General features: G+C 39.2%; 1 protein-coding gene across 5 annotated transcripts in view; it reads right to left on the bottom strand.

The window, feature by feature from the left end:
* slc8a3 (solute carrier family 8 member 3) overlaps nt 1-20,938 on the bottom strand; it is a 177,915-nt gene that overhangs the window by 56,721 nt on the left and 100,256 nt on the right. For all 5 annotated transcript variants that reach the window (XM_047344982.1, XM_047344979.1, XM_047344981.1 and 2 more), the window contains one exon: nt 20,375-20,481. In XM_047344982.1, coding sequence (XP_047200938.1) covers nt 20,375-20,481 — 107 coding nt within the window. The remainder of the gene's footprint in view (nt 1-20,374; nt 20,482-20,938) is intronic.

Genomic DNA, 20,938 nt, shown 5'->3' with positions numbered 1-20,938 from the left:
AAACAGGAGGGAAATGTTAGATAAATGTACATACATTATTCAGTTTTCATTCTACATTACTCATTTACTATCTAGATGTGCTGTTTATATTACTGATTGAGAATGGTTGTTATCTCCTTATATGCATAGAGGAATATGATGTTGCAACATGAGCACAGGATGTGAGAACAGTCTGTTTTCACATAAAGATAAACTCCCTCAACAGTTGAAATCTCATGTAACTAGGGCGTTCCTTTTCTAATAAAAGCATGAAGAGCGGAGACTGTCTTCAGAGTGTGTTCGGAGGATTGTAACTGAGACAGTCTCCGGGACACTCTCCTTGCAAGTTAAAACAAACTAACTTCTCTGTGTCTTTCTTTGTGCAGATGTTGTAATGAGTGTTGGGGTTTGAACCTAACATTTAAACAGTTAAAAGCAGATATTTACATACACTGTTAAAAACACTTTTTCTACCAGTTCGACATTGATACACACTTTCCTGTTTTTGTTCAGTTAGGATTACCAAGCATGTTTCTATTTGCTAAATGCCAGCATGATGAGATGGGTAAATCTTAATAAATTTATACAATTCATGAACTTTGTTCAATTTCAGGAATTTTAAGAATTGCTTTTAAACGGTACAGCTTGGGTTTAAGTAGATGATCTTTTCACAAGCAGGTCACAATAGTTTGCTGGATTTTTGGGCTTTTCCTCTATATGAACTAAATCAGGCCCCCTTGACCACACACACCTCTTCAGCTCTGCTCAAAAATTGTTCCATAGGTCCGAGATCCAGACTTTGTGACGGCCACATCAAAACATTGACTTTGTTGTCCTTTAAGTCACCTTTTAAGTAATGTGGTAGTATGCTTAGAGTCATTATCCATTTTGAGGTTTAGAGGGCTTCGACCGACTACTTTGCAGAAGTTTGGAGCGAGATGTGGGCTGCTGTCCAAGCAAACCAACAACACAACAACAGATCAGACTAATTCATACTCCAAATGGTCAATGTTCTGATCCATAACGAACGCATATCATTGTTTGAACAGATCAATTTGGCACCTTCAGGCATCTAGAAATTGCTTTGTGGAGGTCCACAATTCTCTCCCTGGCACCCTGCCTGATTTTGTTTGATTTCTCTAAGGTGTCACACACAGTAGCAGTGACATTAAAGCAAGGACCAGTGTTGCGCATGTTACTTTAAAAAAGTAATTAGTTATAGTTAATAGTTACTTCTCCCACAATGTAACTCAGTTAGTAACTGAGTTACTCCACTATAAAAGAAACTACTTAATAGGGAAAGTAACTACTGCATTACTTTTTTTTGTTTTGTAGGGACTAAAGTGGCAGCCAAAGTGAGCTGCTGTGTGGAAGACTCTGAGTACTTTCTGCACAAGCTAACCAATTTAACTGTATCCTGCTGTTGTGTAGAAAACCACTTTGCTTTGCTGAGATCACCGCTGTTTGTGGATGATTGAAAAATCAAATGGTTTTGGTACTTTGGTTTTTAAAATCAACATGAGTTTAGTTGGTAATGCTATTAGCAGACACACTGGCTTATCATGTGCTGTATTTCCGGCAGAGCTTCCACTTAATGTGTATTTCCTTTATTAACAAGCCGGGACACATGCAGACTCTACATCCACCAGGCATGAACACTATAAAGATTACCATAACCCAGTTTGCAGCTTTCTTTCAATGCAACAAGCCTCACTATTTAGAAGGTGCATTAACATTTCAAATATATTTCATTTTTATATGCTTTAGCAGGCCTTTGACACTTCTCCTTGTGACTCAGGACAGAATTGGGGGGGGGGGGGGGGGGGGGGGATCTGAAGAGGCAAAGTATCCATGCCTCTTGAGCTTTTTCCACATTTTGTCAGATTACCACCACATGCTACAAGGCATTTTATTGTTACAGACAAATGTTTGTGCAATGTTTGTGCATAAGTAAACTGGAAGAATGCTTAAAGATTTCAGAATTTTGCAAACTAATGTCAAATTACACACATTTGCATTCAGCCCCCTGAGTCAATACTCTGCAGATCCAGCTTTCACTGCATTTGCAGCTGCAAGTCTTCTGGGATATGTCTTTACCAGCTTTGCACATCTAAAAACTGAAATTTTGGCCCATTCTTCACTGAAAAACAGCTAAAACTCATGTCAGATCTGTGCATGCCTATTTTATCTTTCCATAGTTTCTCAGTTACATTTAGCTTTGGACTTTGACTGGGTGGCTCTAACACAGTTATACTTTGACCGATACTAATACAATGTAGCTCTGGCTAAACGATCAACAACGTGGACCTCTGCCCCAGTCTCTACTCTTTTGTAGCCTCCAACAGGTTTTCTTCCAAGATTTCCCTATTTTTACCTCCATCCATCTTTCTATCTACTCTCCAACCATGTTTAATTGTAGACATGCGGTGCTCAGGCTACTAATGGTGTTCCTGAGAAGAGATTGCGCCACCTGAGCTATGGATCGCAGCAGCTGCCCCAGAGTTACCATGAATCTCCTTTGGTTACTTTTGTCCTTACCTGGCAAGTAATTTCAGCTGGACAAAGATATCTTAAAGATCTGAATTTGTTCTCAAGGGGAATGAATACTTCTGCAACGTACTACATTAATACAGTGCAGAAAAGGAATACATGCTAATACATTCCCGAGGTAATAACAAAAACATATAGATGCAAATCTCACACTGACCTTCTTGGCTATGCCTTGCTGGTCATCTGTACAGGTCCTAAGGGGATTCTTATTCATTGCATGATCATGTTATTCCCATTGGAATAACATTAGTACCACACTAATTTAATGTCGCTCCTAACATGATAATTCCAGTCAGATTTCAGCAGTGTCATTTGTATATAAATTGGGTGTATTACAATTTGAAAACAAGTGGAGAAATCAGAGACTGTGCACCCATACAGAAACAATTGTTATAACATTTTTAATGGAGTCTAAAACCCATCAGGATTGACGCAACTTAACATGACAGTAGTGCAATACAGAACGCTAGCAATTAAGATAACAGAACTAGAGCAATGTTATGAGTTTGATCCAACTGTTCAGATGTCAAGTTAAAGACTTGCAACACAGATGAATCGCTCAAGTCTCTATCTGATTTTTATAATTGTCTTGAATGGGAGATGTTTTTAAGGACCATCCAGTGGACAAGATCCCAAGGTACAGCTGTGTAGAGAGGTGTGTCTGATTTGGGAACCTCTGGGTGTCAAACTGGATTTTTGCAGCATGTGTCATAGCTGTGTGTGAAGTAGCCAGGATGATAGCCAGGTTCTCTAAGTCTGAGGTTCTCAACTGGAAAAAATGTGGAGAGCTCCCTCAGGGTCAGTTTCTGTCTCAACTGGAGTAGTTCAACTATTTTGGGGTCTTGTTCATGGTGATGGTAGGTTTGAGTGGGGGATGGAGTGATTGATTGGAGCCTCATTATCCAAGGGAGTTTAAAATAGAGACAATGAGGAAAGACATAAGATGTTGTGACACCTAGATACCCAGGCAAATGTCTGGAATCTTCATTATGTGTAGATGTCGTCATGTATCTGTTTGTTCCAATTTCTTGCTACTTTTACATCTGTGCACCCCAAATGTTGGGCAATACCACCATCTGTCCACATGCAAACCCATAATGCAACCTCTATTAAACTCTGTCAGGAACTGTTAATGCTCTCCAATGCGTCTATGAGGCATGCTATGTCAGGTGATCTTCATTAACTATTTGAACTGACTTATGAATGCTGCAAAAACTGCCTGATAACACCATCACTACAACCACTACGGCACCAGATGGGTAATGAACATTTTGAACTTTCCTTTTTCTTGCCAATCAAATCTTTTGTATAATCATCAATGGTCAGGAAGTGTTCAAATTAAAATATTCCTTTTTTAAAGTGTATATTAATTTTAAAGAATATTTCCAACACTTTTGTATACATATAAAACTTGGTGGGATTTCAGTCATCCTGTGTTTCTATTAGCACACGTGATAGAGACAAAATATCTAGTTTGTATTGCTGTTTTTTAAAGTTTGAGCGACATATTTAATGATAAAAATATTTCAAATGACAACCACCTTCTTTTTTACTGTACCACATTTCAGTCATTCAGTAAATTTAGGCACACATTCTAGGTCTTTTTATATTAGTCCCACTGTTCTGAAAAATTAAGATGTCAACCATGAATTTATCCAGAATCCTATGCACCACAAGACGTTACTTTTCAGGACAAAACAAAACATCTTGATAATCACATTCCAAAATGTGACAACTTTCAGACTTCACCATAATTAATTTGCTACAAAACAAGCAGTGTATAGGAATAAGAAAAATAAGAAAGTATGTTGGCTATATTCATTTTTTTGCCTATGTGCTAACCTGAGTTAGCTAGGGGTAAGCTGTAACTTCATACACAATGAACATAAAGCTGCAGTTGCTCTCATTTAATTTTTTGCCTGAATTTAAAAACTAGTTATTTTTATAAACGTGAAAACAATAACATTGTGTGGTTTTGACTTATTATTTTCAGGAAGTTAAATTGGACTAATTAAGCTAACAGGCTGCTAGCAGATGTCTTAGACAAACCACAAAAGTAACTTCTAATAATTAGCAAAAGTGCAAAATAGATTTTTGGGAAATAAGCATTCAGATGCTTCAGAATCTGATTCTTCTGCACTTTAGAAAATCAGCTAGACTCTAAGGAATGTATTTGAATGAAACCTGGCTTTCAATAATTGTATTTGAAAAATTAACTGTGTGCTGTTAAATATTCTGATCATCACAAAATCACCAAACACACCAAACACCAAAATCCATCTTCTATCATTTTCGGCTTTTGCAATAGGGAACTAAGATGTCAAAACGAGCTGAGGTGTAGGTTCATGTCCCTGAACCGTTTTCCAACTGATGGCAAGATTAGGGCCCTAGCTGCAAGGAGCGACAGCTGTTCTCCATCACTCACCCAGCAAGGTCACTTACCAAACCAAAGGCACAGTCTGGAAACTGATGGCAAAAGCACCAGCAGACAGGGAAAACGGTAGGTGTTTGCAGATTAGAGTCGCCTGTGTCAGTTCCTAGGGTAACAATGCATTGGATAGTATGAACAACTGTGTAATGATGCTTATAATGATATGCTTCTTAAGGTACATATCAGGCCTATAATGACCAGAACTGAATTGATAGAATGTGTCATTTGATAAGCAGATGGCTTTTAAACCAAAGAAATCGTAGATTCTCAGCTGTTGTGTCTTGGCAGGACTACAGCTGCCTCATCTCTGCAAGTCTGCCCAAACTGAATGACTATTCAATCCCCACACTGATCCCAGAAGACACAACGAAGCAGACATGTCTCTACATGATGTAAAAAGTTCCACTGTACAATCAGATCAACGTTTTTATAATCTAATACTTATACCAATGCAATATGAACAATGACAAAGCAGAAGTTTATTGTGTACATGAATGGACTTTAATAAAATATGCACACACACAAATAAAAAAGAGATAAAGTGTAAATTGTAAAGCAGTCATTGCCCCCATGACATCAGCACCTGATCTAATAAACTGAGCAAACCGAAAAATAGGCAGGGTGAATGAACATGCTGTCTTGTGATCCAAAAAGGGTTAAATGCCCTAGTAAAATATAAAATGTTTAATTAAAAAAATAAACAAGACTGTTAAGGTGCTCCACTACTTCTATTTGGTACATCCAAAGTCTCCTGGACTATCTATAATAGTTAATAGGGCTGGTGATAAGGAAAATGAGTCTTTATCTCAGCTCAATTAGGCAGTTAATTGATTTAATACTGGTCATTAAGGCCTTCCAGGCATAGGACTGAGCATCCCAACATGCAATGTTTCCAAAGTCAAGTGGCCTTTTTGTGTCTAACCTCACAGAGGTTGCCAATTATAATCTTGACTGAGATCGTCTAAACTAATTGAAAGAGACTGAAAGGAAGAGGTTCCATTAATAAATTCTAACCTCTGATTTGTTTGCCTATTTATACCTATTGTACTATGCAGTTCTTTTCCAGCTGACATTTGAAACAGAGAAAATAACTTTCCTGCTTCCTTGGAGTCATGCTAGGTCGGTGTGTGTGCCTTAAAGAAATTCAGAATTTTTGATTTGAGGTTTTAGTTAATATTTTAACTGCAGCAGATAATACCCTTGATTTGGTATACATTCAGATCAGTTGGTCCTGAAGCTGAAGCTAATGACTAGCTAGAGAGGCCAAGACCCAATCTAAGTCTCAAAAATCCCACACCAGTTTATGCTAATGCTATTTTAGGATTATTTACACAGACAAAGATAACTGTTTACATAGGTAATGGAGGCAGTGTTCCACCAATGATCTCCCTGTGTGAAACATGGTATAATGTAACACATAGAAATTATTTCTGGTCAGAGTAACTGCCTGTCACTCCTCCTGATTTATATGTGTCATTTTTAGAATGCTTCACACAGGAAGATCATTGGTGATGCACCTGCTGTTTCCTGTTGTCATTTCAGATTAAAATAATCACAGAATTCTGAGTAAATAACTGTCTAAAGTAAATGTCACAAGGGTTTAAATGTTTTCAAATTATGATTTCACAAATTAAGGGAAACAAGCTATTTAAACCAATCTGCCCTATGTGAAAATATCTCTTAAATTTAATAACTGCTTGTGCCCTGGTGGCAACAATTGCCATCATCCATCCATTCATTGTTCATACCTGCTTATCATTGGAGGGTCGCTGGGGGACTGGTGCCTATCTCCAGCAGTCATTGGATAAGAGGCGAGGTACAGTGCCTTGCGAAAGTATTCGGCCCCCTTGAACTTTTCAACCTCTTGCCACATTTCAGGCTTCAAACATAAAGATATAAAATTCAAATTTTTTGTGAAGAATCAACAACAAGTCGGACACAATCGTGAAGTGGAATGAAATTTATTGGATGTGTCAAACTTTTTTAGCAAATAAAAAACTGAAAAGTGGGGCATGCAATATTATTTGGCCCCTTTACTTTCAGTGCAGCAAACTCACTCCAGACGTTCAGTGAGGATCTCTGAATGATCCAATGTTGTCCCAAATGACGGATGATGATAAATAGAATCCACCTGTGTGTCATCAAGTCTCCGTATAAATGCACCTGCTCTGTGATAGTCTCAGGGTTCTGTTCAAAGCGCAGAGAGCATCATGAAGACCAAGGAACACACCAGGCAGGTCCGAGATACTGTTGTGCAGAAGTTTAAAGCCGGATTTGGATACAAAAAGATTTCCCAACCTTTAAACATCCCAAGGAGCACTGTGCAAGCAATCATATTGAAATGGAAGGAGTATCAGACCACTGCAAATCTACCAAGACCCGGCCGTCCCTCTAAACTTTCATCTCGAACAAGGAGAAGACTGATCAGAGATGCAGCCAAGAGGTCCATGATCACTCTGGATGAACTGCAGAGATCTACAGCTGAGGTGGGAGAGTCTGTCCATAGGACAACAATCAGTCGTACACTGCACAAATCTGGCCTTTATGGAAGAGTGGCAAGAAGAAAGCCATTTTTCAAAGATATCCATAAAAAGTCTCATTTAAAGTTTGCCACAAGCCACCTGGGAGACACACCAAACATGTGGAAGAAGGTGCTCTGGTCAGATGAAACCAAAATCAAACTGTTTGGCCACTATGCAAAACGATATGTTTGGCGTAAAAGCAACACAGCTCATCACCCTGAACACACCATCCCCACTGTCAAACGTGGTGGTGGCAGCATCATGGTTTGGGCCTGCTTTTCATCGGCAGGGACAGTGAAGATGGTCAAAATTGATGGGAAGATGGATGGGGCCAAATACAGGACCATTCTGGAAGAAAATCTGTTGGAGTCTGCAAGAGACCTGAGACTGGGACGGAGATTTATCTTCCAACAAGACAATGATCCAAAACATAAAGCCAAATCTACAATGGAATGATTCACAAATAAATGTATCCAGGTGTTGGAACGGCCAAGTCAAAGTTCAGACCTGAATCCAATTGAGAATCTGTAGAAAGAGCTGAAGACTGCTGTTCACGAACGCTCTCCATCCAACCTCACTGAGCTCGAGCTGTTTTGCAAGGAAGAATGGGCAAGAATTTCAGTCTCTCAATGTGCACAACTGATAGAGACATACCCCAAGCGACTTGCAGCTGTAATTGCAGCAAAGGGTGGTGCTACAAAGTATTAACGCAAGGGGGCCGAATAATATTGCATGCCCCACTTTTCAGTTTTTTATTTGTTAAACAAGTTTGACTCATCCAATAAATTTCATTCCACTTCACGATTGTGTCCCACTTCTTGTTGATTCTTCACAAAAAATTAGAATTTTATATCTTTATGTTTGAAGCCTGAAATGTGGCAAGAGGTTGAAAAGTTCAAGGGGACCAAATACTTTCGCAAGGCACTGTATACCTTTGATGCATCACCAGGCCATCACAGACCAACACATAGACACACAGGACAAACAACCATGCACACGCACACTTATTCCTGAGGGAAATTTAGCGAAACCAATTAACCTAACTGTCATGTTTTTAAACTGTGGGAGGAAACCTGAGTTCCCAGAAAAAAGCCACGCATGCAAAAACAGTGCTAGCCACTGCTCCACCATGCAGCCTTAACTGCCACCAAGGATTTGCAATAACTGGCAATGAGTTTCTACATCTCTTGGAGGCCCAGTCTCCTTTGCAAAATTGTTTAAAATCAAGCCACACTTAAGGGTGTTTGAGCAGCCTGCACAGACTCTCAATGAGATTTATGTGCAGACTTTTATAAGGCTTCTCCAAAACCCTCATTTTGTTCTGTGCTTTGGACTTCTGTCCTGCTGTATAACCCAAGTTTCCTTGAGTGTAAGGTCATAAACTCATGGCTGGATGTGCACCTTAAGGATTTTTTGCTAATTTGAAAGGCTGTCCTGTCTCTTGCCAAATGACTGCTGGAGATAGGCACCAGATCCCCCGTGATCCTGCACTGAGAAGTGAGTGTAGACAATAGATGGATGGATGGATGGATGGATGGATGGATGGATGGATGGCCGCACAATCGCACTGCTACCAACATGTTCGACTGTTGGTATGATGTTCTTTTTCCGAATGTTAGTTAATTTATGCTAGATGTAATGGCACACACTCCTTTAAAAATGTTCCACTGGTGTCTTGTCAGTTTATAGAATATTTTCCTGGGCATCACTGAGATGTTTTTCAGCATGTGGGATGGGCCTTTGTGTTATTTTATGTCAGCAGTGGATTTCACTTTGGAAGTCTCACATGGATGCTATTTTTTCCAAGCCTCTTTCTCATTGTGGAATCATGAAGACCAACATTAACTCAAGCAAGTTAGACCTGCAGTGCTGTTGACCTCAGTTTTTTTGGTATTGATGACAGAATGACTGTTACTGTTCAGGGCATTCTGTTAAAATATTTGTTTTTATTTTACAAGTCTGGGAGTAATCAATGTCTGGTTGTGGTTAGTGAAACTATATTTAGCTGCTGAAAACATATTTGACCACAGGTAGTAATTGATTTAACAGAGGGCATTAGTTTATTTTCACATAGGGTCAGGTTGGTTTGGATGGCGTTTTTACCTCCAATAAATTTAACAATGGTGTTGGGTTGATTTATTTGAAATTAAAATTTGTTTGATGATCTGAAACATTTAAGTGCGAAGAAAAAGCAAAAACCGAATAAATCTGTATGTTGTCATACTGCTGATGAATGCCTATTCAGTATGAAATAACTGATGAAAATCATACTTGATTAGTGTAACTGATATTGTTTGTACAATGTAAAAGGTCCCCATACCCTTGCCACCGAGTGTTTTCAATCAATATAATAACAATGTAATAGGGTCATTTTCTAAATCAATTCACCTTATTGTAGAGTCTCTAGAGCAAGCAATCCTGAAATCTATCTGTGCTTGTTTCTGTGCTTTGTCTGCAGCATTCCTATATAATATGATTCACTGCTCATTTGGAGGTAATGAATGCATGTGTGAAAGGAGACTGCGAAAAAGGAGCCGGCCAGGCCCAAACAATAGCATGTGAAGTGCCCTTAGATGCCGCGGGAGCTCCTTCTAAGAGAGGCTGGTGACGGGTGGCACATTCCCCAACAGCAGGCGTGATTTGAATGGAAAGTGGCAGTGGGAGATGGATTACCGCAGGGAGCGGGTGGGGAGGGGATTTTAATCCTACAGCCACGCATGCACAAACATACTGACACATGCAGACACATGCACGTGATAACGTATATCGTCCGTCTAATATACACAAACTTACTCCCTCCTCACTGGAGTTCAGTTTTATCCACATGATGGAGAAAACAGACTGAAACCAACAAGACAGAGCCCTAAACAGGAATGAGTATGAGTATGTCAGAGAGTGCTTTGTTTCACACTTTTTGCAGTGTCATTTGAATGTCTACCCAGTAATCTCCACTTCCCCACACCCCCTTCTCTAGTCCACTGGGTTTTTTATTATTTTAACTGTTAGAGCAGTCTCTTCTCTCCTCAGTTCAACCTGTTATCTCCATCACAAATGACAGGTCCATCTCCATCAATTGTGTATATGTCAGATATTTGGTGCTGCTAGAAGAATGATTGGTCCGGGTAACTTTGCCTTGGCAGAAAATATATAATTTGGAGGCTTGATGCTCCATGCTACATGCTTGATTCTAATTGTGAATTACCTCAAGGTATGGACCAGTATGAGATTCTCACGGTATGATAACTTTGAGTAAAAATACCTCCCCACGGTATTTAGAGAAAAGACATATCAGAAGTCACAGCTGGAAATAGTGTCTCGGACAAAAACACTTCAGCTGGATACTTGCTGGCACATGGTCATGAACTATGTCTCTCCCTTTCAGAGATCAACTCTTAACACTTTATGGCCCATGTGCAGACTGACTGTTCTGGTGTTTTTGTGTTAAAACTGCCTTGCATTCAGGAGGTCCAGCGCCTCTATCTGTGTCAGGCTTTAGGCTCAATCAGACACAAGGTAAGTACACGAGCATGTTTTGGTTGGCTCTAAGCAGCCTTTTCCTAATGCATTTTTGGATTTGGTCAGCTAAATACTACTTGGTTATAACATAACTCGGAGGCTGAAGGAAAAATGTGTAGACTCTCTTCTCCAAAACATTACTGGATATTCTTTAGCACTGAAACAGCTTGATTTAGAAATGTCTTAGCCAAAGTCTTAGGCCCTCTTCGCTGTATATTTTCCTTTGATACAGGTGTATTTGGCAGTTCATGTCTTACATCCTGCAAAAGCATTCTAAATTTCTGTCAAAGTACAGTGGTTGTTCATCGACTAATTTTTAGACCATTTCAAGCACTAAGGATTCAGCATACAGCAGATGATCATCTGCATAATAATGCATCTTTCAGAATATGACTGGACTCTATTTCTTACTTTTTTTCTTAAGATACTGATGTTTGCATACAGTTGTTCTACTGTACATTGTTTTAGCTGAAATCTTTTTAAGCCTGTGACTTTTCCCCTTCTTAAACCACCTCCTTAATGTGGTGGATGGGGTTGAAGTGCTGGGGTTTAAGTGCCGGAATGAATCTTAGAGGCTATGTTTACTGGGGCTTAAATGCCCCTGCTAGGGTCTCCCATGGCAAACAGGCTCTGGGTGAAGGGTCAGACAAAGAGCAGTTCAGACACCTTCATAAGGACTAATACAACAAGTCATGCGATGTCACCCAGTACTGTGGAGCTGGGATCCCACCTTGGAGCCAGGTCTGGGGGTTGGGACTCATCAACGAGCACGTGGTGGCCGGGTTACTCCAGCCGGGCCAAGCCCGAACGAGCAGTGGTGTGGGGTACCCTGCCTTCTTGACATACCTGATGGGGGTGCTAGATATTGCTGGATATGACTCCATCATTCTGTGGGGGGACTTCAACGCCCACGTGGGAAACCTGGGGGAGGTCAGTGACATAGAGTCCGAGTGGACTATGTTCTCTGCCTCTATTGTCGATGCTGCTGCCCATAGCTGTGTCTGCGGTGCTTATTGCGGGGGCAATCCCCGAACCCATTGGTGGACACTGACAGTGAGGGATGCCTTCAAGCTGAAGAAGGAATCCAATCGGCTGTGGTTGGCTTGTCGGACTCCTGAGGTGGTCGATGGGTAACGTGAGGCCAAGCGTGCTGCGGCCCAGGCTGTGGCAGAGGCAAGAACTTGAACTTGGGAGAAGTTCTCTCACCTATGTGCATGGAATTTGGGTCATGACTGACAGAACGAGATCCAGGATACAAGCTGGTGAAATGAGCTTCCTCCGCATGATGGCCAGGCACTCCTTTAGAGATAGAGTGAGGAGCTCGGCCATCCGGGAGGGGCTCGGAGTAGAGCCACTCCTCCTCCACATCGAGAAGAGTCAGTTGAGGTGGCTTGGGCATCTGTGTTGGATGCCTCCTGGACGGCTCCCCTGGGGGGCGTATCACGCACGTCCCACCAGGGGGAGGCCCAGAGGACGGCCCAGAACACACTGGAGGGACAATGTCTCTCGGCTGGCTTCGGAACACCTTGGACACCCCCCAGAGGAGCTGGTGGAGGTGTCTGGGGAGAGGGAAGTCTTGGTGTCTCTACTAAGTCTGCTGACCCCACGACTCGGTTCCAGATAAAGCGGGAGACGACGAGACAAGACGAGACTTTTCTTGTCCCACTATGCGGTTTTTTAAAAGGTTTGAGGGAAGTCTACCTACCATTTCTGGCAGGTTCTTAACTTGTAGCTCTTTAGGAACCACCTTGCCTGCAGAAAAAACACTATATCTATATATTGTTGGCTTTTATCTTTTGTGGTATGTGCAGTTGCAGAGAATAAAAGAAATAAATCACCAAAGAAAGACCAAAGATAGGATCACAAACTCCACCCATGTTTGTTTAAAAAAACAGAAGAATAATCTATAACAATCTTAATACACTTTAATAGAAGTTTGTACCAAAATAACAACATTCTGCTTTTAATGCAGGTACAAATCACTTAAATAGTAAGTAAATAAGTAAGTAAGTAAGTAAGTAAGTAAGTAAGTAAAATGTATTTGCATAGCACGTTTTCACAGACAGGATGTCACAAAGTGCTTCACAACAGAATAACACAACAGAATAAGGCAGTAAACAGTAGAGAATAAAAACACAGTACAATTATAAATGCATATCATAAGCTCAAGTCTAACTAAAAGATTCTTGATATAAAAATGGCTTTAGCTGGTTTTTAAAGTCATCCATTGAGTCCAAACTTCGCAAGGAAATAGGCAGTGCATTCCACAGCCTGGGTGCAACAGCCTGGAAAGAGCGGTCACCTCGAGTTCTGAAACGGGTGTGAGGAATCATTAAAAGATTTTGATTTGATGACCTTAAACTGCGACAGGAGTTATATCTTTGTATCAAATCAGAAATGTATAATGGAGCCTCATCGTGTAAAGCTCTGAAAGTTAAAACTAGAATTTTAAAATGAAATCTCAATCTAATAGGCAGCCAGTGCAGCGACTTTAAAACAGGGGTTATATGGGTTCTTCTGTTTAAGCAAGTTAGTAATCTCGCAGCAGAGTTTTGGACGACCTGAAGACGGGCAAGCCCCTTCTGATTAAAACAAGTAAACAGACCATTACAATAATCCAGTTGTGTAGAGACAAAAGCATGTATTATCATCTCTAGTTCAATCGGGGAAACTATAGATCTAAATTTGGAGATGTTTCTCGATTGGAAAAAGCAGGTCTATACAATTTGTTTTAAATGATGCTCCAAGGAGAGGGCTTGATCAAAAATGACACCTAAATTCCTAAGGCTATCTTTTTGTGAGAGTGTTAGATCACCTAATTGTTGTTTAATTTCCGACATAGCACTGTCCGGTGCAATAATCAGGGTCTGTTTTTTCTGAGTTTAGCTGTAAGTAGTTATTGTTTAACCACTGCCTAATATTTGTTGAGCAGCCGATCAAAGAAGACAGTTTGTGAGCCTCAGTAGGCTTAAAGGAGCAGTACAGCTGAATGTCATCAGCAAAAAGATGATAAGAAATATCATTAAACTTTTGAATTATTTGACCTAAGGGAAGAATGTAAAGTAAAAACAGAATAGGTGCCAGCACGGAGCCCTGGGGAACTCCACATAGCAGTTCAGTAGATTCTGACATGGTTTGCAAACACACTAAAAGTCCTACCAGATATGTAGGATGAGAACCACTTTAGAACAGACCCAGACATCCCAGCCACATCCCTCAGTCTGTTTATCAGGATATCATGATTAACTGTGTCAAAAGCTGAGGAGAGGTCTAATAAGACCAAAACTGTGTATTTACCGGAGTCTGCTGACATCATAATGTCACTGGTAACTTTAAGTAGTGCTGTTTCCTTCGAATGCATTTTATGAAAACCAGATTGGAAACGGTCATAGATGTTATTTGTTTCCAAGTGGGTTGTAAGTTGGACACCAACTGCCTTCTCAATAAGCTTTGACATGAAAGGAAATTTAGAAATTGGCCTATAATTTTTATGTAGTGTTGGATCCAAATTAGGTTTTTTTAAGCTTTGGTTCCACAATAGCATGTTTAAAAAAGCTGGGGACGACTCCAGTCAGGAAGGAAACATTAAACACGTTTACAACCCAAGGACCAATTTTGTCAAAGACCCTGATAAAAAGCTTGGTGGGGAGAACATCTGAGGGCTGGAAGAAGGCTTCATTTTATCCAAAAGTAAATCATTAATAAAAATTTACAAAACCTTAAATTATACCATAACCTTTTGTTTGAAGAGAGAAGTTAATTTAGATACACCTAAAAGTAGAAATGCCAGGATAAAGTTTAGCAGTTTAGCATTTCAACTCATTCTGCAGATGTTTTAAACTGGTTGTTAAAACACTGTTTTACAGTGACTCCTTCCTTTCACACAAGCATTTTGAGCTCACCTTTTCCCTAGTATATAATTGCTTAGGAAGCTAGAGAAAAATATTTTTTATGTTGTTTTTATATCTTCCTATATTGTAGTTCTTAAAGAGAAATTGGAATCGGCTAAAATTGGTTTTGGAAAATTAAGGCTTTACAAAAATTGTAAATCAGAAATCAGCCATACAATTTGGATTGGTGGATCTTTACTTAAAATTTGCAATTAATTGTATAAACCTTTACACATCTTGTTACTAAATCTTGTACTGTCGATTTTTTAACCGGTATAAAGAACCATCATTTTGTCTCTGCTCTATTGCGTTACAGTAGAAGCAGAGGTGTAGTGGCTGCAATAACCACCTCACTGGAGGTGCTAATGGTATTGACCACTTCAATATAAGTTAGAGAAGGGCATTGCTAGAGTTGGCAGTAAACATCTCTAGACTGACAGGTCAGGGTGACTGCTGCCTTGATTGCTTTCATTGCTCACTCATTGTCCAAATTCAGACCTGCCAGCCTAAGACTCACTCACATGTGCCAGAATCTGCTCTCAAAATCCCAGCCCATGAACAAATCATGAAAAGTTGCAAGGAGTGATGTAACAGACAGCAATAAATCCCAGACAGATTAAAGTACTAAAATAAGATCTAATAGTTACTTTTTTCCCTTTACAGTTTCATCATGTCTCCAAAGAAATAATTCGTATGTAAACAATTGTTAATGTGGCTGTAATGACTGAGTAGCCTTCTGGTGTGTGAAACTGGAGCAAGGCTATTTACTATGAAGGAAACCAAGACTCTAATAGAATATTCATCAATTCTGCCTCTCTACTTTGACTTCAATAAGGAGAAAAACAAACCCAATCAGCTGCAGATCACTGGTTTTGAACAGCAATATAATTGCTACATTATATCGAAAAACTGTAAAACCATCACATCATTCATTAATGCAATAAAGCGGTAACAGCAACAGAACAATGTACACGCAACCCTAATAAACCATATTCTGTTTCCTTTAATGTGGGATCAAAGTGATTTCATCCACAAAGACACATTCATAAAATATGATGCTGCACAAGAATACATTTTTCATTACCCCCTCATTATATATAGTTTGAACATTAATTATCTAAATTAAACATTCATTACCTTCTGCGTTTACAATGTGGACGTATCTCATATAATTCTCTGCAAACATTGTCTGCACTTTCATTAGTTGCACAGCAGTGTTGTTTGGTTTCTACCTTTGAAATGAGTAACATTTTAATCATTTACTAAAACAAACTGGGAGGAAATTACAGAAGGGACAGGAAGGTCTGGCTCTCAATAATAGGGATGTCCCCTAAGGATATTCTAATCTGCATGAATAGTATTAGTGCTAATTACTAACAGAAAACAATGTAGGTGTTACAAAACTTTGAAAAATTCGTAAAGAATTTAGCCCCATCTATTATTTTTCTCAACAAAAAAGATAGAAATGAACAAAAACATAAGAAATGAAAGCATGTGTAAAATTTTGGTGTGTTTGGACAAGAATAGGAACTGTAAAAAGAAACTGCCGTTTCTTTGAATACATTGTGAGCCGGATGCAGAAAACATTCACCCACCTACCATTGATTAGCTACATACAAGTCTTGCAGAGCATTTTGAAAATAAAGAGGCAGAAAAAAACAGCATACAAAGGTTCAGTTTCTTTCCCCTCGAAGCTCCTGACCCTTGAGACTGAAGCTGACCACTGGCATGTATCCTGCACAGCTTCAGCTGTCGTTACCTATCTTCATCTCACACTCTGTCTGAACAGATCGCTTAGCTTACTCCTCCTTTACACCTTTACTGTCTCCAACAATCCAGCTCAAGAACGCTGCAGGCAACTGTACAATTCACAGAGCCGAAAAGAAAAAAAACAGATATTCCCAGTGCCATAAATAGGAACTGACTGTTTCATACTTGCTTGATTACAATTATTAAAGCTTAAATTAAAATTAATGGCGAAAGCAAATCATGACACATTTGAAAAAAGCCCTAAATGGGTTTTAAAGCTAAATCATGCCAGCTTAAGTATCAACGAACGTTAAAAATACATGTTTTTTATTTAGTCTACATTTCCAGACATGGGTTGGACATGTAGACTCTGACACACTTCTGTTTGCCAGCCAGACACTGATTATGAACTGTAGGACAAAAAGACTGACAAACAGCATCCTTTTACAAGACATCAGGGTTTTGAAGACTTATTGCACCTCTACACAGGTCTGAACTTTAAGAATAACCAACATTATCAAGAAATTGCATCTCAGACGTGACAGTAGGCAGCATATCATTTCAGTGCTGTTTCACTACTACTGCACATTAGTGCATAAGTCAGTTACATAGAAAATCAATGCAAACAGTGAACATCTTTAATGCTCCTTTCATGATCTTTATATGTACATATTGATTCTGCTTTTGTGCATGATGCATTTTGTACGTTATTTTTCTTTAATCATTTCTGTACTTACAGAGGTTTACCTAAATAAAAACTGTAAAAACATACTTTCTAACATGGAGTAAGACCTCAGCAGAAAAGAAGAAGTGCTAAATGTATCACAGATAAGATGCTTTGTTTTATTGAGAAAAAAATAAGAGTCTCAAAAATCTTAGTAAGAATCTAGGTTCTCTGAGAAATAAATGCAGCCTGCTGTTGACAGTTACTCATGTTAATTTAATGATATTTGCTAACATCAAATGCTAAAGACAGCTTTAAATTTAAACTCTGTAAGCATTTAGTCTTTCTAGTAAAACCCATTGTATGTCAACTGCTCTCTGTCTCAAACACACAGTGTGACATCGCTTCTATTCCTAATATACAGACATAATGACTGTAGGAATGGTGGGAAAACCATTGTGAATGCTGACAATTATATATTTTTTAAATACATTTGCTAAAACCAGTATCATACTATCATACTATAAAACCAGAATTTGATCATAAAACTCTGACTGATGCATCTCTTCCACTGTATAAATGCATTGATAAACAGCATGTTCCCTAACTACTACCTTTATCGAGAAACAGAAAGTCCCTTTTGTCTTCATTTATGGTGTTTGTTGCATTTAATTGGTGGAAACTGGAATCGCACAAAAGCAAGTTCAGCATGTCAGACTTCAAAGAAAACCTTAAATCTCTATTGCCTGTTAAAAGCTTATGTCTCTAGAATGAAAATGTAGGTGTGAAGAAAAAAAACCCATATTGTTGTAAAGCAGTATTTTTTTTAAACCTCTGCATGTCATTTGGTCAACAATAATAGTCCCCACAATATTATTAATAGAAAGAATGAGGTTTCATTTAGACAGAATGGGATATGAGAAGCCGCGATTTTCTTAGATTGAGGTGTAGGTGAGAATCATAGAGTTTGAGTTCATTCAAATGTTAATCAGAGTGTAGAACAGGTATAAGAAGAGAAATTATGAACAGAAACATCAAATTTCAGTGCTAACTTGTGAGCCTGTCCCTGGCCATGAGGGTGGTTAGGTAACACTGACTTGGCAAACACCTCTCAAATCTTAAGGAAACAGCCATTGGTCTCTTCTACCAGATGTATCTGGCAGTGAGCTATGATTGAAACACAAAAGACTGTCAGATTAAAAAGGAAGTACACCCCCCAGGTCCAGGATTTTAATGCAATGATGATCCAGTCTTTCACGGGTTCTAAAAATAGTAACATCAAACATTAACTGTACAAAACCACTCTCTGCTGATTCTACCACATCATTACTTGTTAAAAAAGGTGAAGCCTAAAAGGAGAAGTTAATGTACGTACCCAACAAACCTAAGCAGATGCAAAATGCAGTTTTCCAAATGAATTTATTAATGGAAAAACCTATTCAAGCCAACATGGCCCTATGTGAAACCCAGCTGCCATCATGTGTTTGTGGTAAATGTGAATAAGGCTTCATCACTGCAGATGGATTTTTGGCTCACTCTGTGCAGAATTGTTTTCAAGCATGACTAGAAAGTTTAAGGTGATCCCACATAATGGATTTTTAGGTAGAGAGCAGAATTCATGGTTCCATCAGTTACAGTAAGTCTACTACATCCTGAAGCAGACTCAGACCATCACACTACCATTACCATGTTTGACAGTTGAGGTGATGTTATTTTTCTCAGGTTGTTTGACACCCAGTGTAATGCCACCCTCCAATAAATTCCACTTTTGTCTCATCAGTCAACTGAATATTTTCACCAGAGTCCTGGGGATCATCAAAGTGTCATTTGACAGAAGTATAACAGGTCTTTGTGTTCTTTTTCAAACACCTGATCCATGGGAACTCTCCCATGGATGACATTTTTCCAGTCTCTTTCTTCTTGTTGAATCATGAACTCTGATCTTCCCTGAGGAAAGTGAGGCCTGTAGAACTGTAGATGTTTTTCTAGGTTAATCTGACACTTCCTGGATGAGTTGTTGATGTTCTCTTGGTAGGTAGGCCTCTCCTTGGATGGCTTTCCATTTTTCCATGTCTTTTCCATTTGCTGCAGTCCCAGAGCCTTAGAAAGGGTTTTGTAACCGTTTCCAGACTGAAAGATTTTGCTCCTCATCTGTTTTGCATGATAGGTTGCTTCTCAAGATCTTTTGACCTACTTCATGTAGACAGTTTGTTTCTATTTAAGAGATATATTGCAGCTCTGTCAGTCAGGTCTGTGTCTGGAAAATGAAACCGTGCTCAGCTTTCCAAAAAATGTGGTAAATCCATGTTAATTTTTTTTATTTAACAAGGAGTAAGATTAGCATTGTCATATAGAGCCAAGTTATTTTGGATAGTTTTCTTTCCTTAATAAATTAGATCATCATTTGAAAACTGCATTTTGTCATTTGCTTAGGTCATCTTTGTCTGATATTGAATTTTGTTTGATGATCTGAAACATTTACAAAAAAGCAAAAATAGACAAAATCTGTACAGTGGCAAATGCTTTTCTGTATGTTTCTCTTTACCGTGACGGTAGGACTGTATTCAAAATTAACACATTAAAATGATACATTATAGTCTGATAAAACTATTAGTTTTAAATAGTCTGGTAAATAATTTCTATCACTGCAAAATCAAAATCAATAATTATTTTTCAGTAGAAACTATTTATAGCATTTTTCATTAAAGCGGGGTTCTGAAATTACTGCATTTAAGTAACATATGCTTCTATATAATAGTGGCTTCTTGCTCCTTCGAGTACATAAAATGACATCTAGACTATCTGTTCACATTTTTATGTAGATGCTCATCGCGTCTGGGGAGACTGTCACACTGAAGAAACGGATTTGATGTGAAAGAACAGAACTGTTAAAGAAACCTCTCGGTTCCATTGCATTAGAAACATAGGAAGGTGCTTGAGAAACAGAGACAATGAAGGTTTGGGTAAAGAGGGACAGAAATGAGACAAAGGGAGACCATGGCAGTGGGGCTTGTGATAGTAAAAGTGGGAGAGTGAGACACAGAAAAACAGAGAAAGAAGTTCAGTACTGCACCTTTCTGCAGACTCATGTCTACCATGCGAGGCTCAGCCAGCTCCAGGAAGAAGTTCTTGTTTTTCTCATACTCCTCATCGTCAATAATTTTCACGTGAACAAATTTGCTGCAGGAGGGGAAAAGACAAAGGACAGGGTGGCGAAAGTCAAGGGACAGATAACAACAGAGAAGGGGAGGAGGGAGAGAGAAAAAGAGAAAGGTTAATTTGTGATGGAGGGACATGGGAAGTGCACCGTAAATTGGATTAATAATCAGCATGGAAGAAAGGTTAGGCAGTCAACGGTCAGCTCATGGTGCAGTGGCCTGTCACTCAGCTGTCACTGTCAGACATGACACACAGTGCTGGTTCCTGTGAGCTCATTGGCCAGCGCTGGTGTCATGACAACCACATTTATCGCTGTATCCACCACAAGTGGGACAGAGTAAAAAACCTTCCATGGCAGGGTGGATGGAAAAACAAAATAAACTGAAAACAGCAGCTTGTGGTCAGTCAGGCTGTAAACTGTTGAGTAAATGCCACAGGGGCTTGCCAAGATATTACCATTTCTGTCACATCACAAAAA

This window comes from Girardinichthys multiradiatus, chromosome 19, assembly GCF_021462225.1.
Source record: "Girardinichthys multiradiatus isolate DD_20200921_A chromosome 19, DD_fGirMul_XY1, whole genome shotgun sequence".
Classification (NCBI taxonomy): Eukaryota; Metazoa; Chordata; class Actinopteri; order Cyprinodontiformes; family Goodeidae; genus Girardinichthys; species Girardinichthys multiradiatus.
This window is presented reverse-complemented; position numbering and strand designations above follow the sequence as displayed.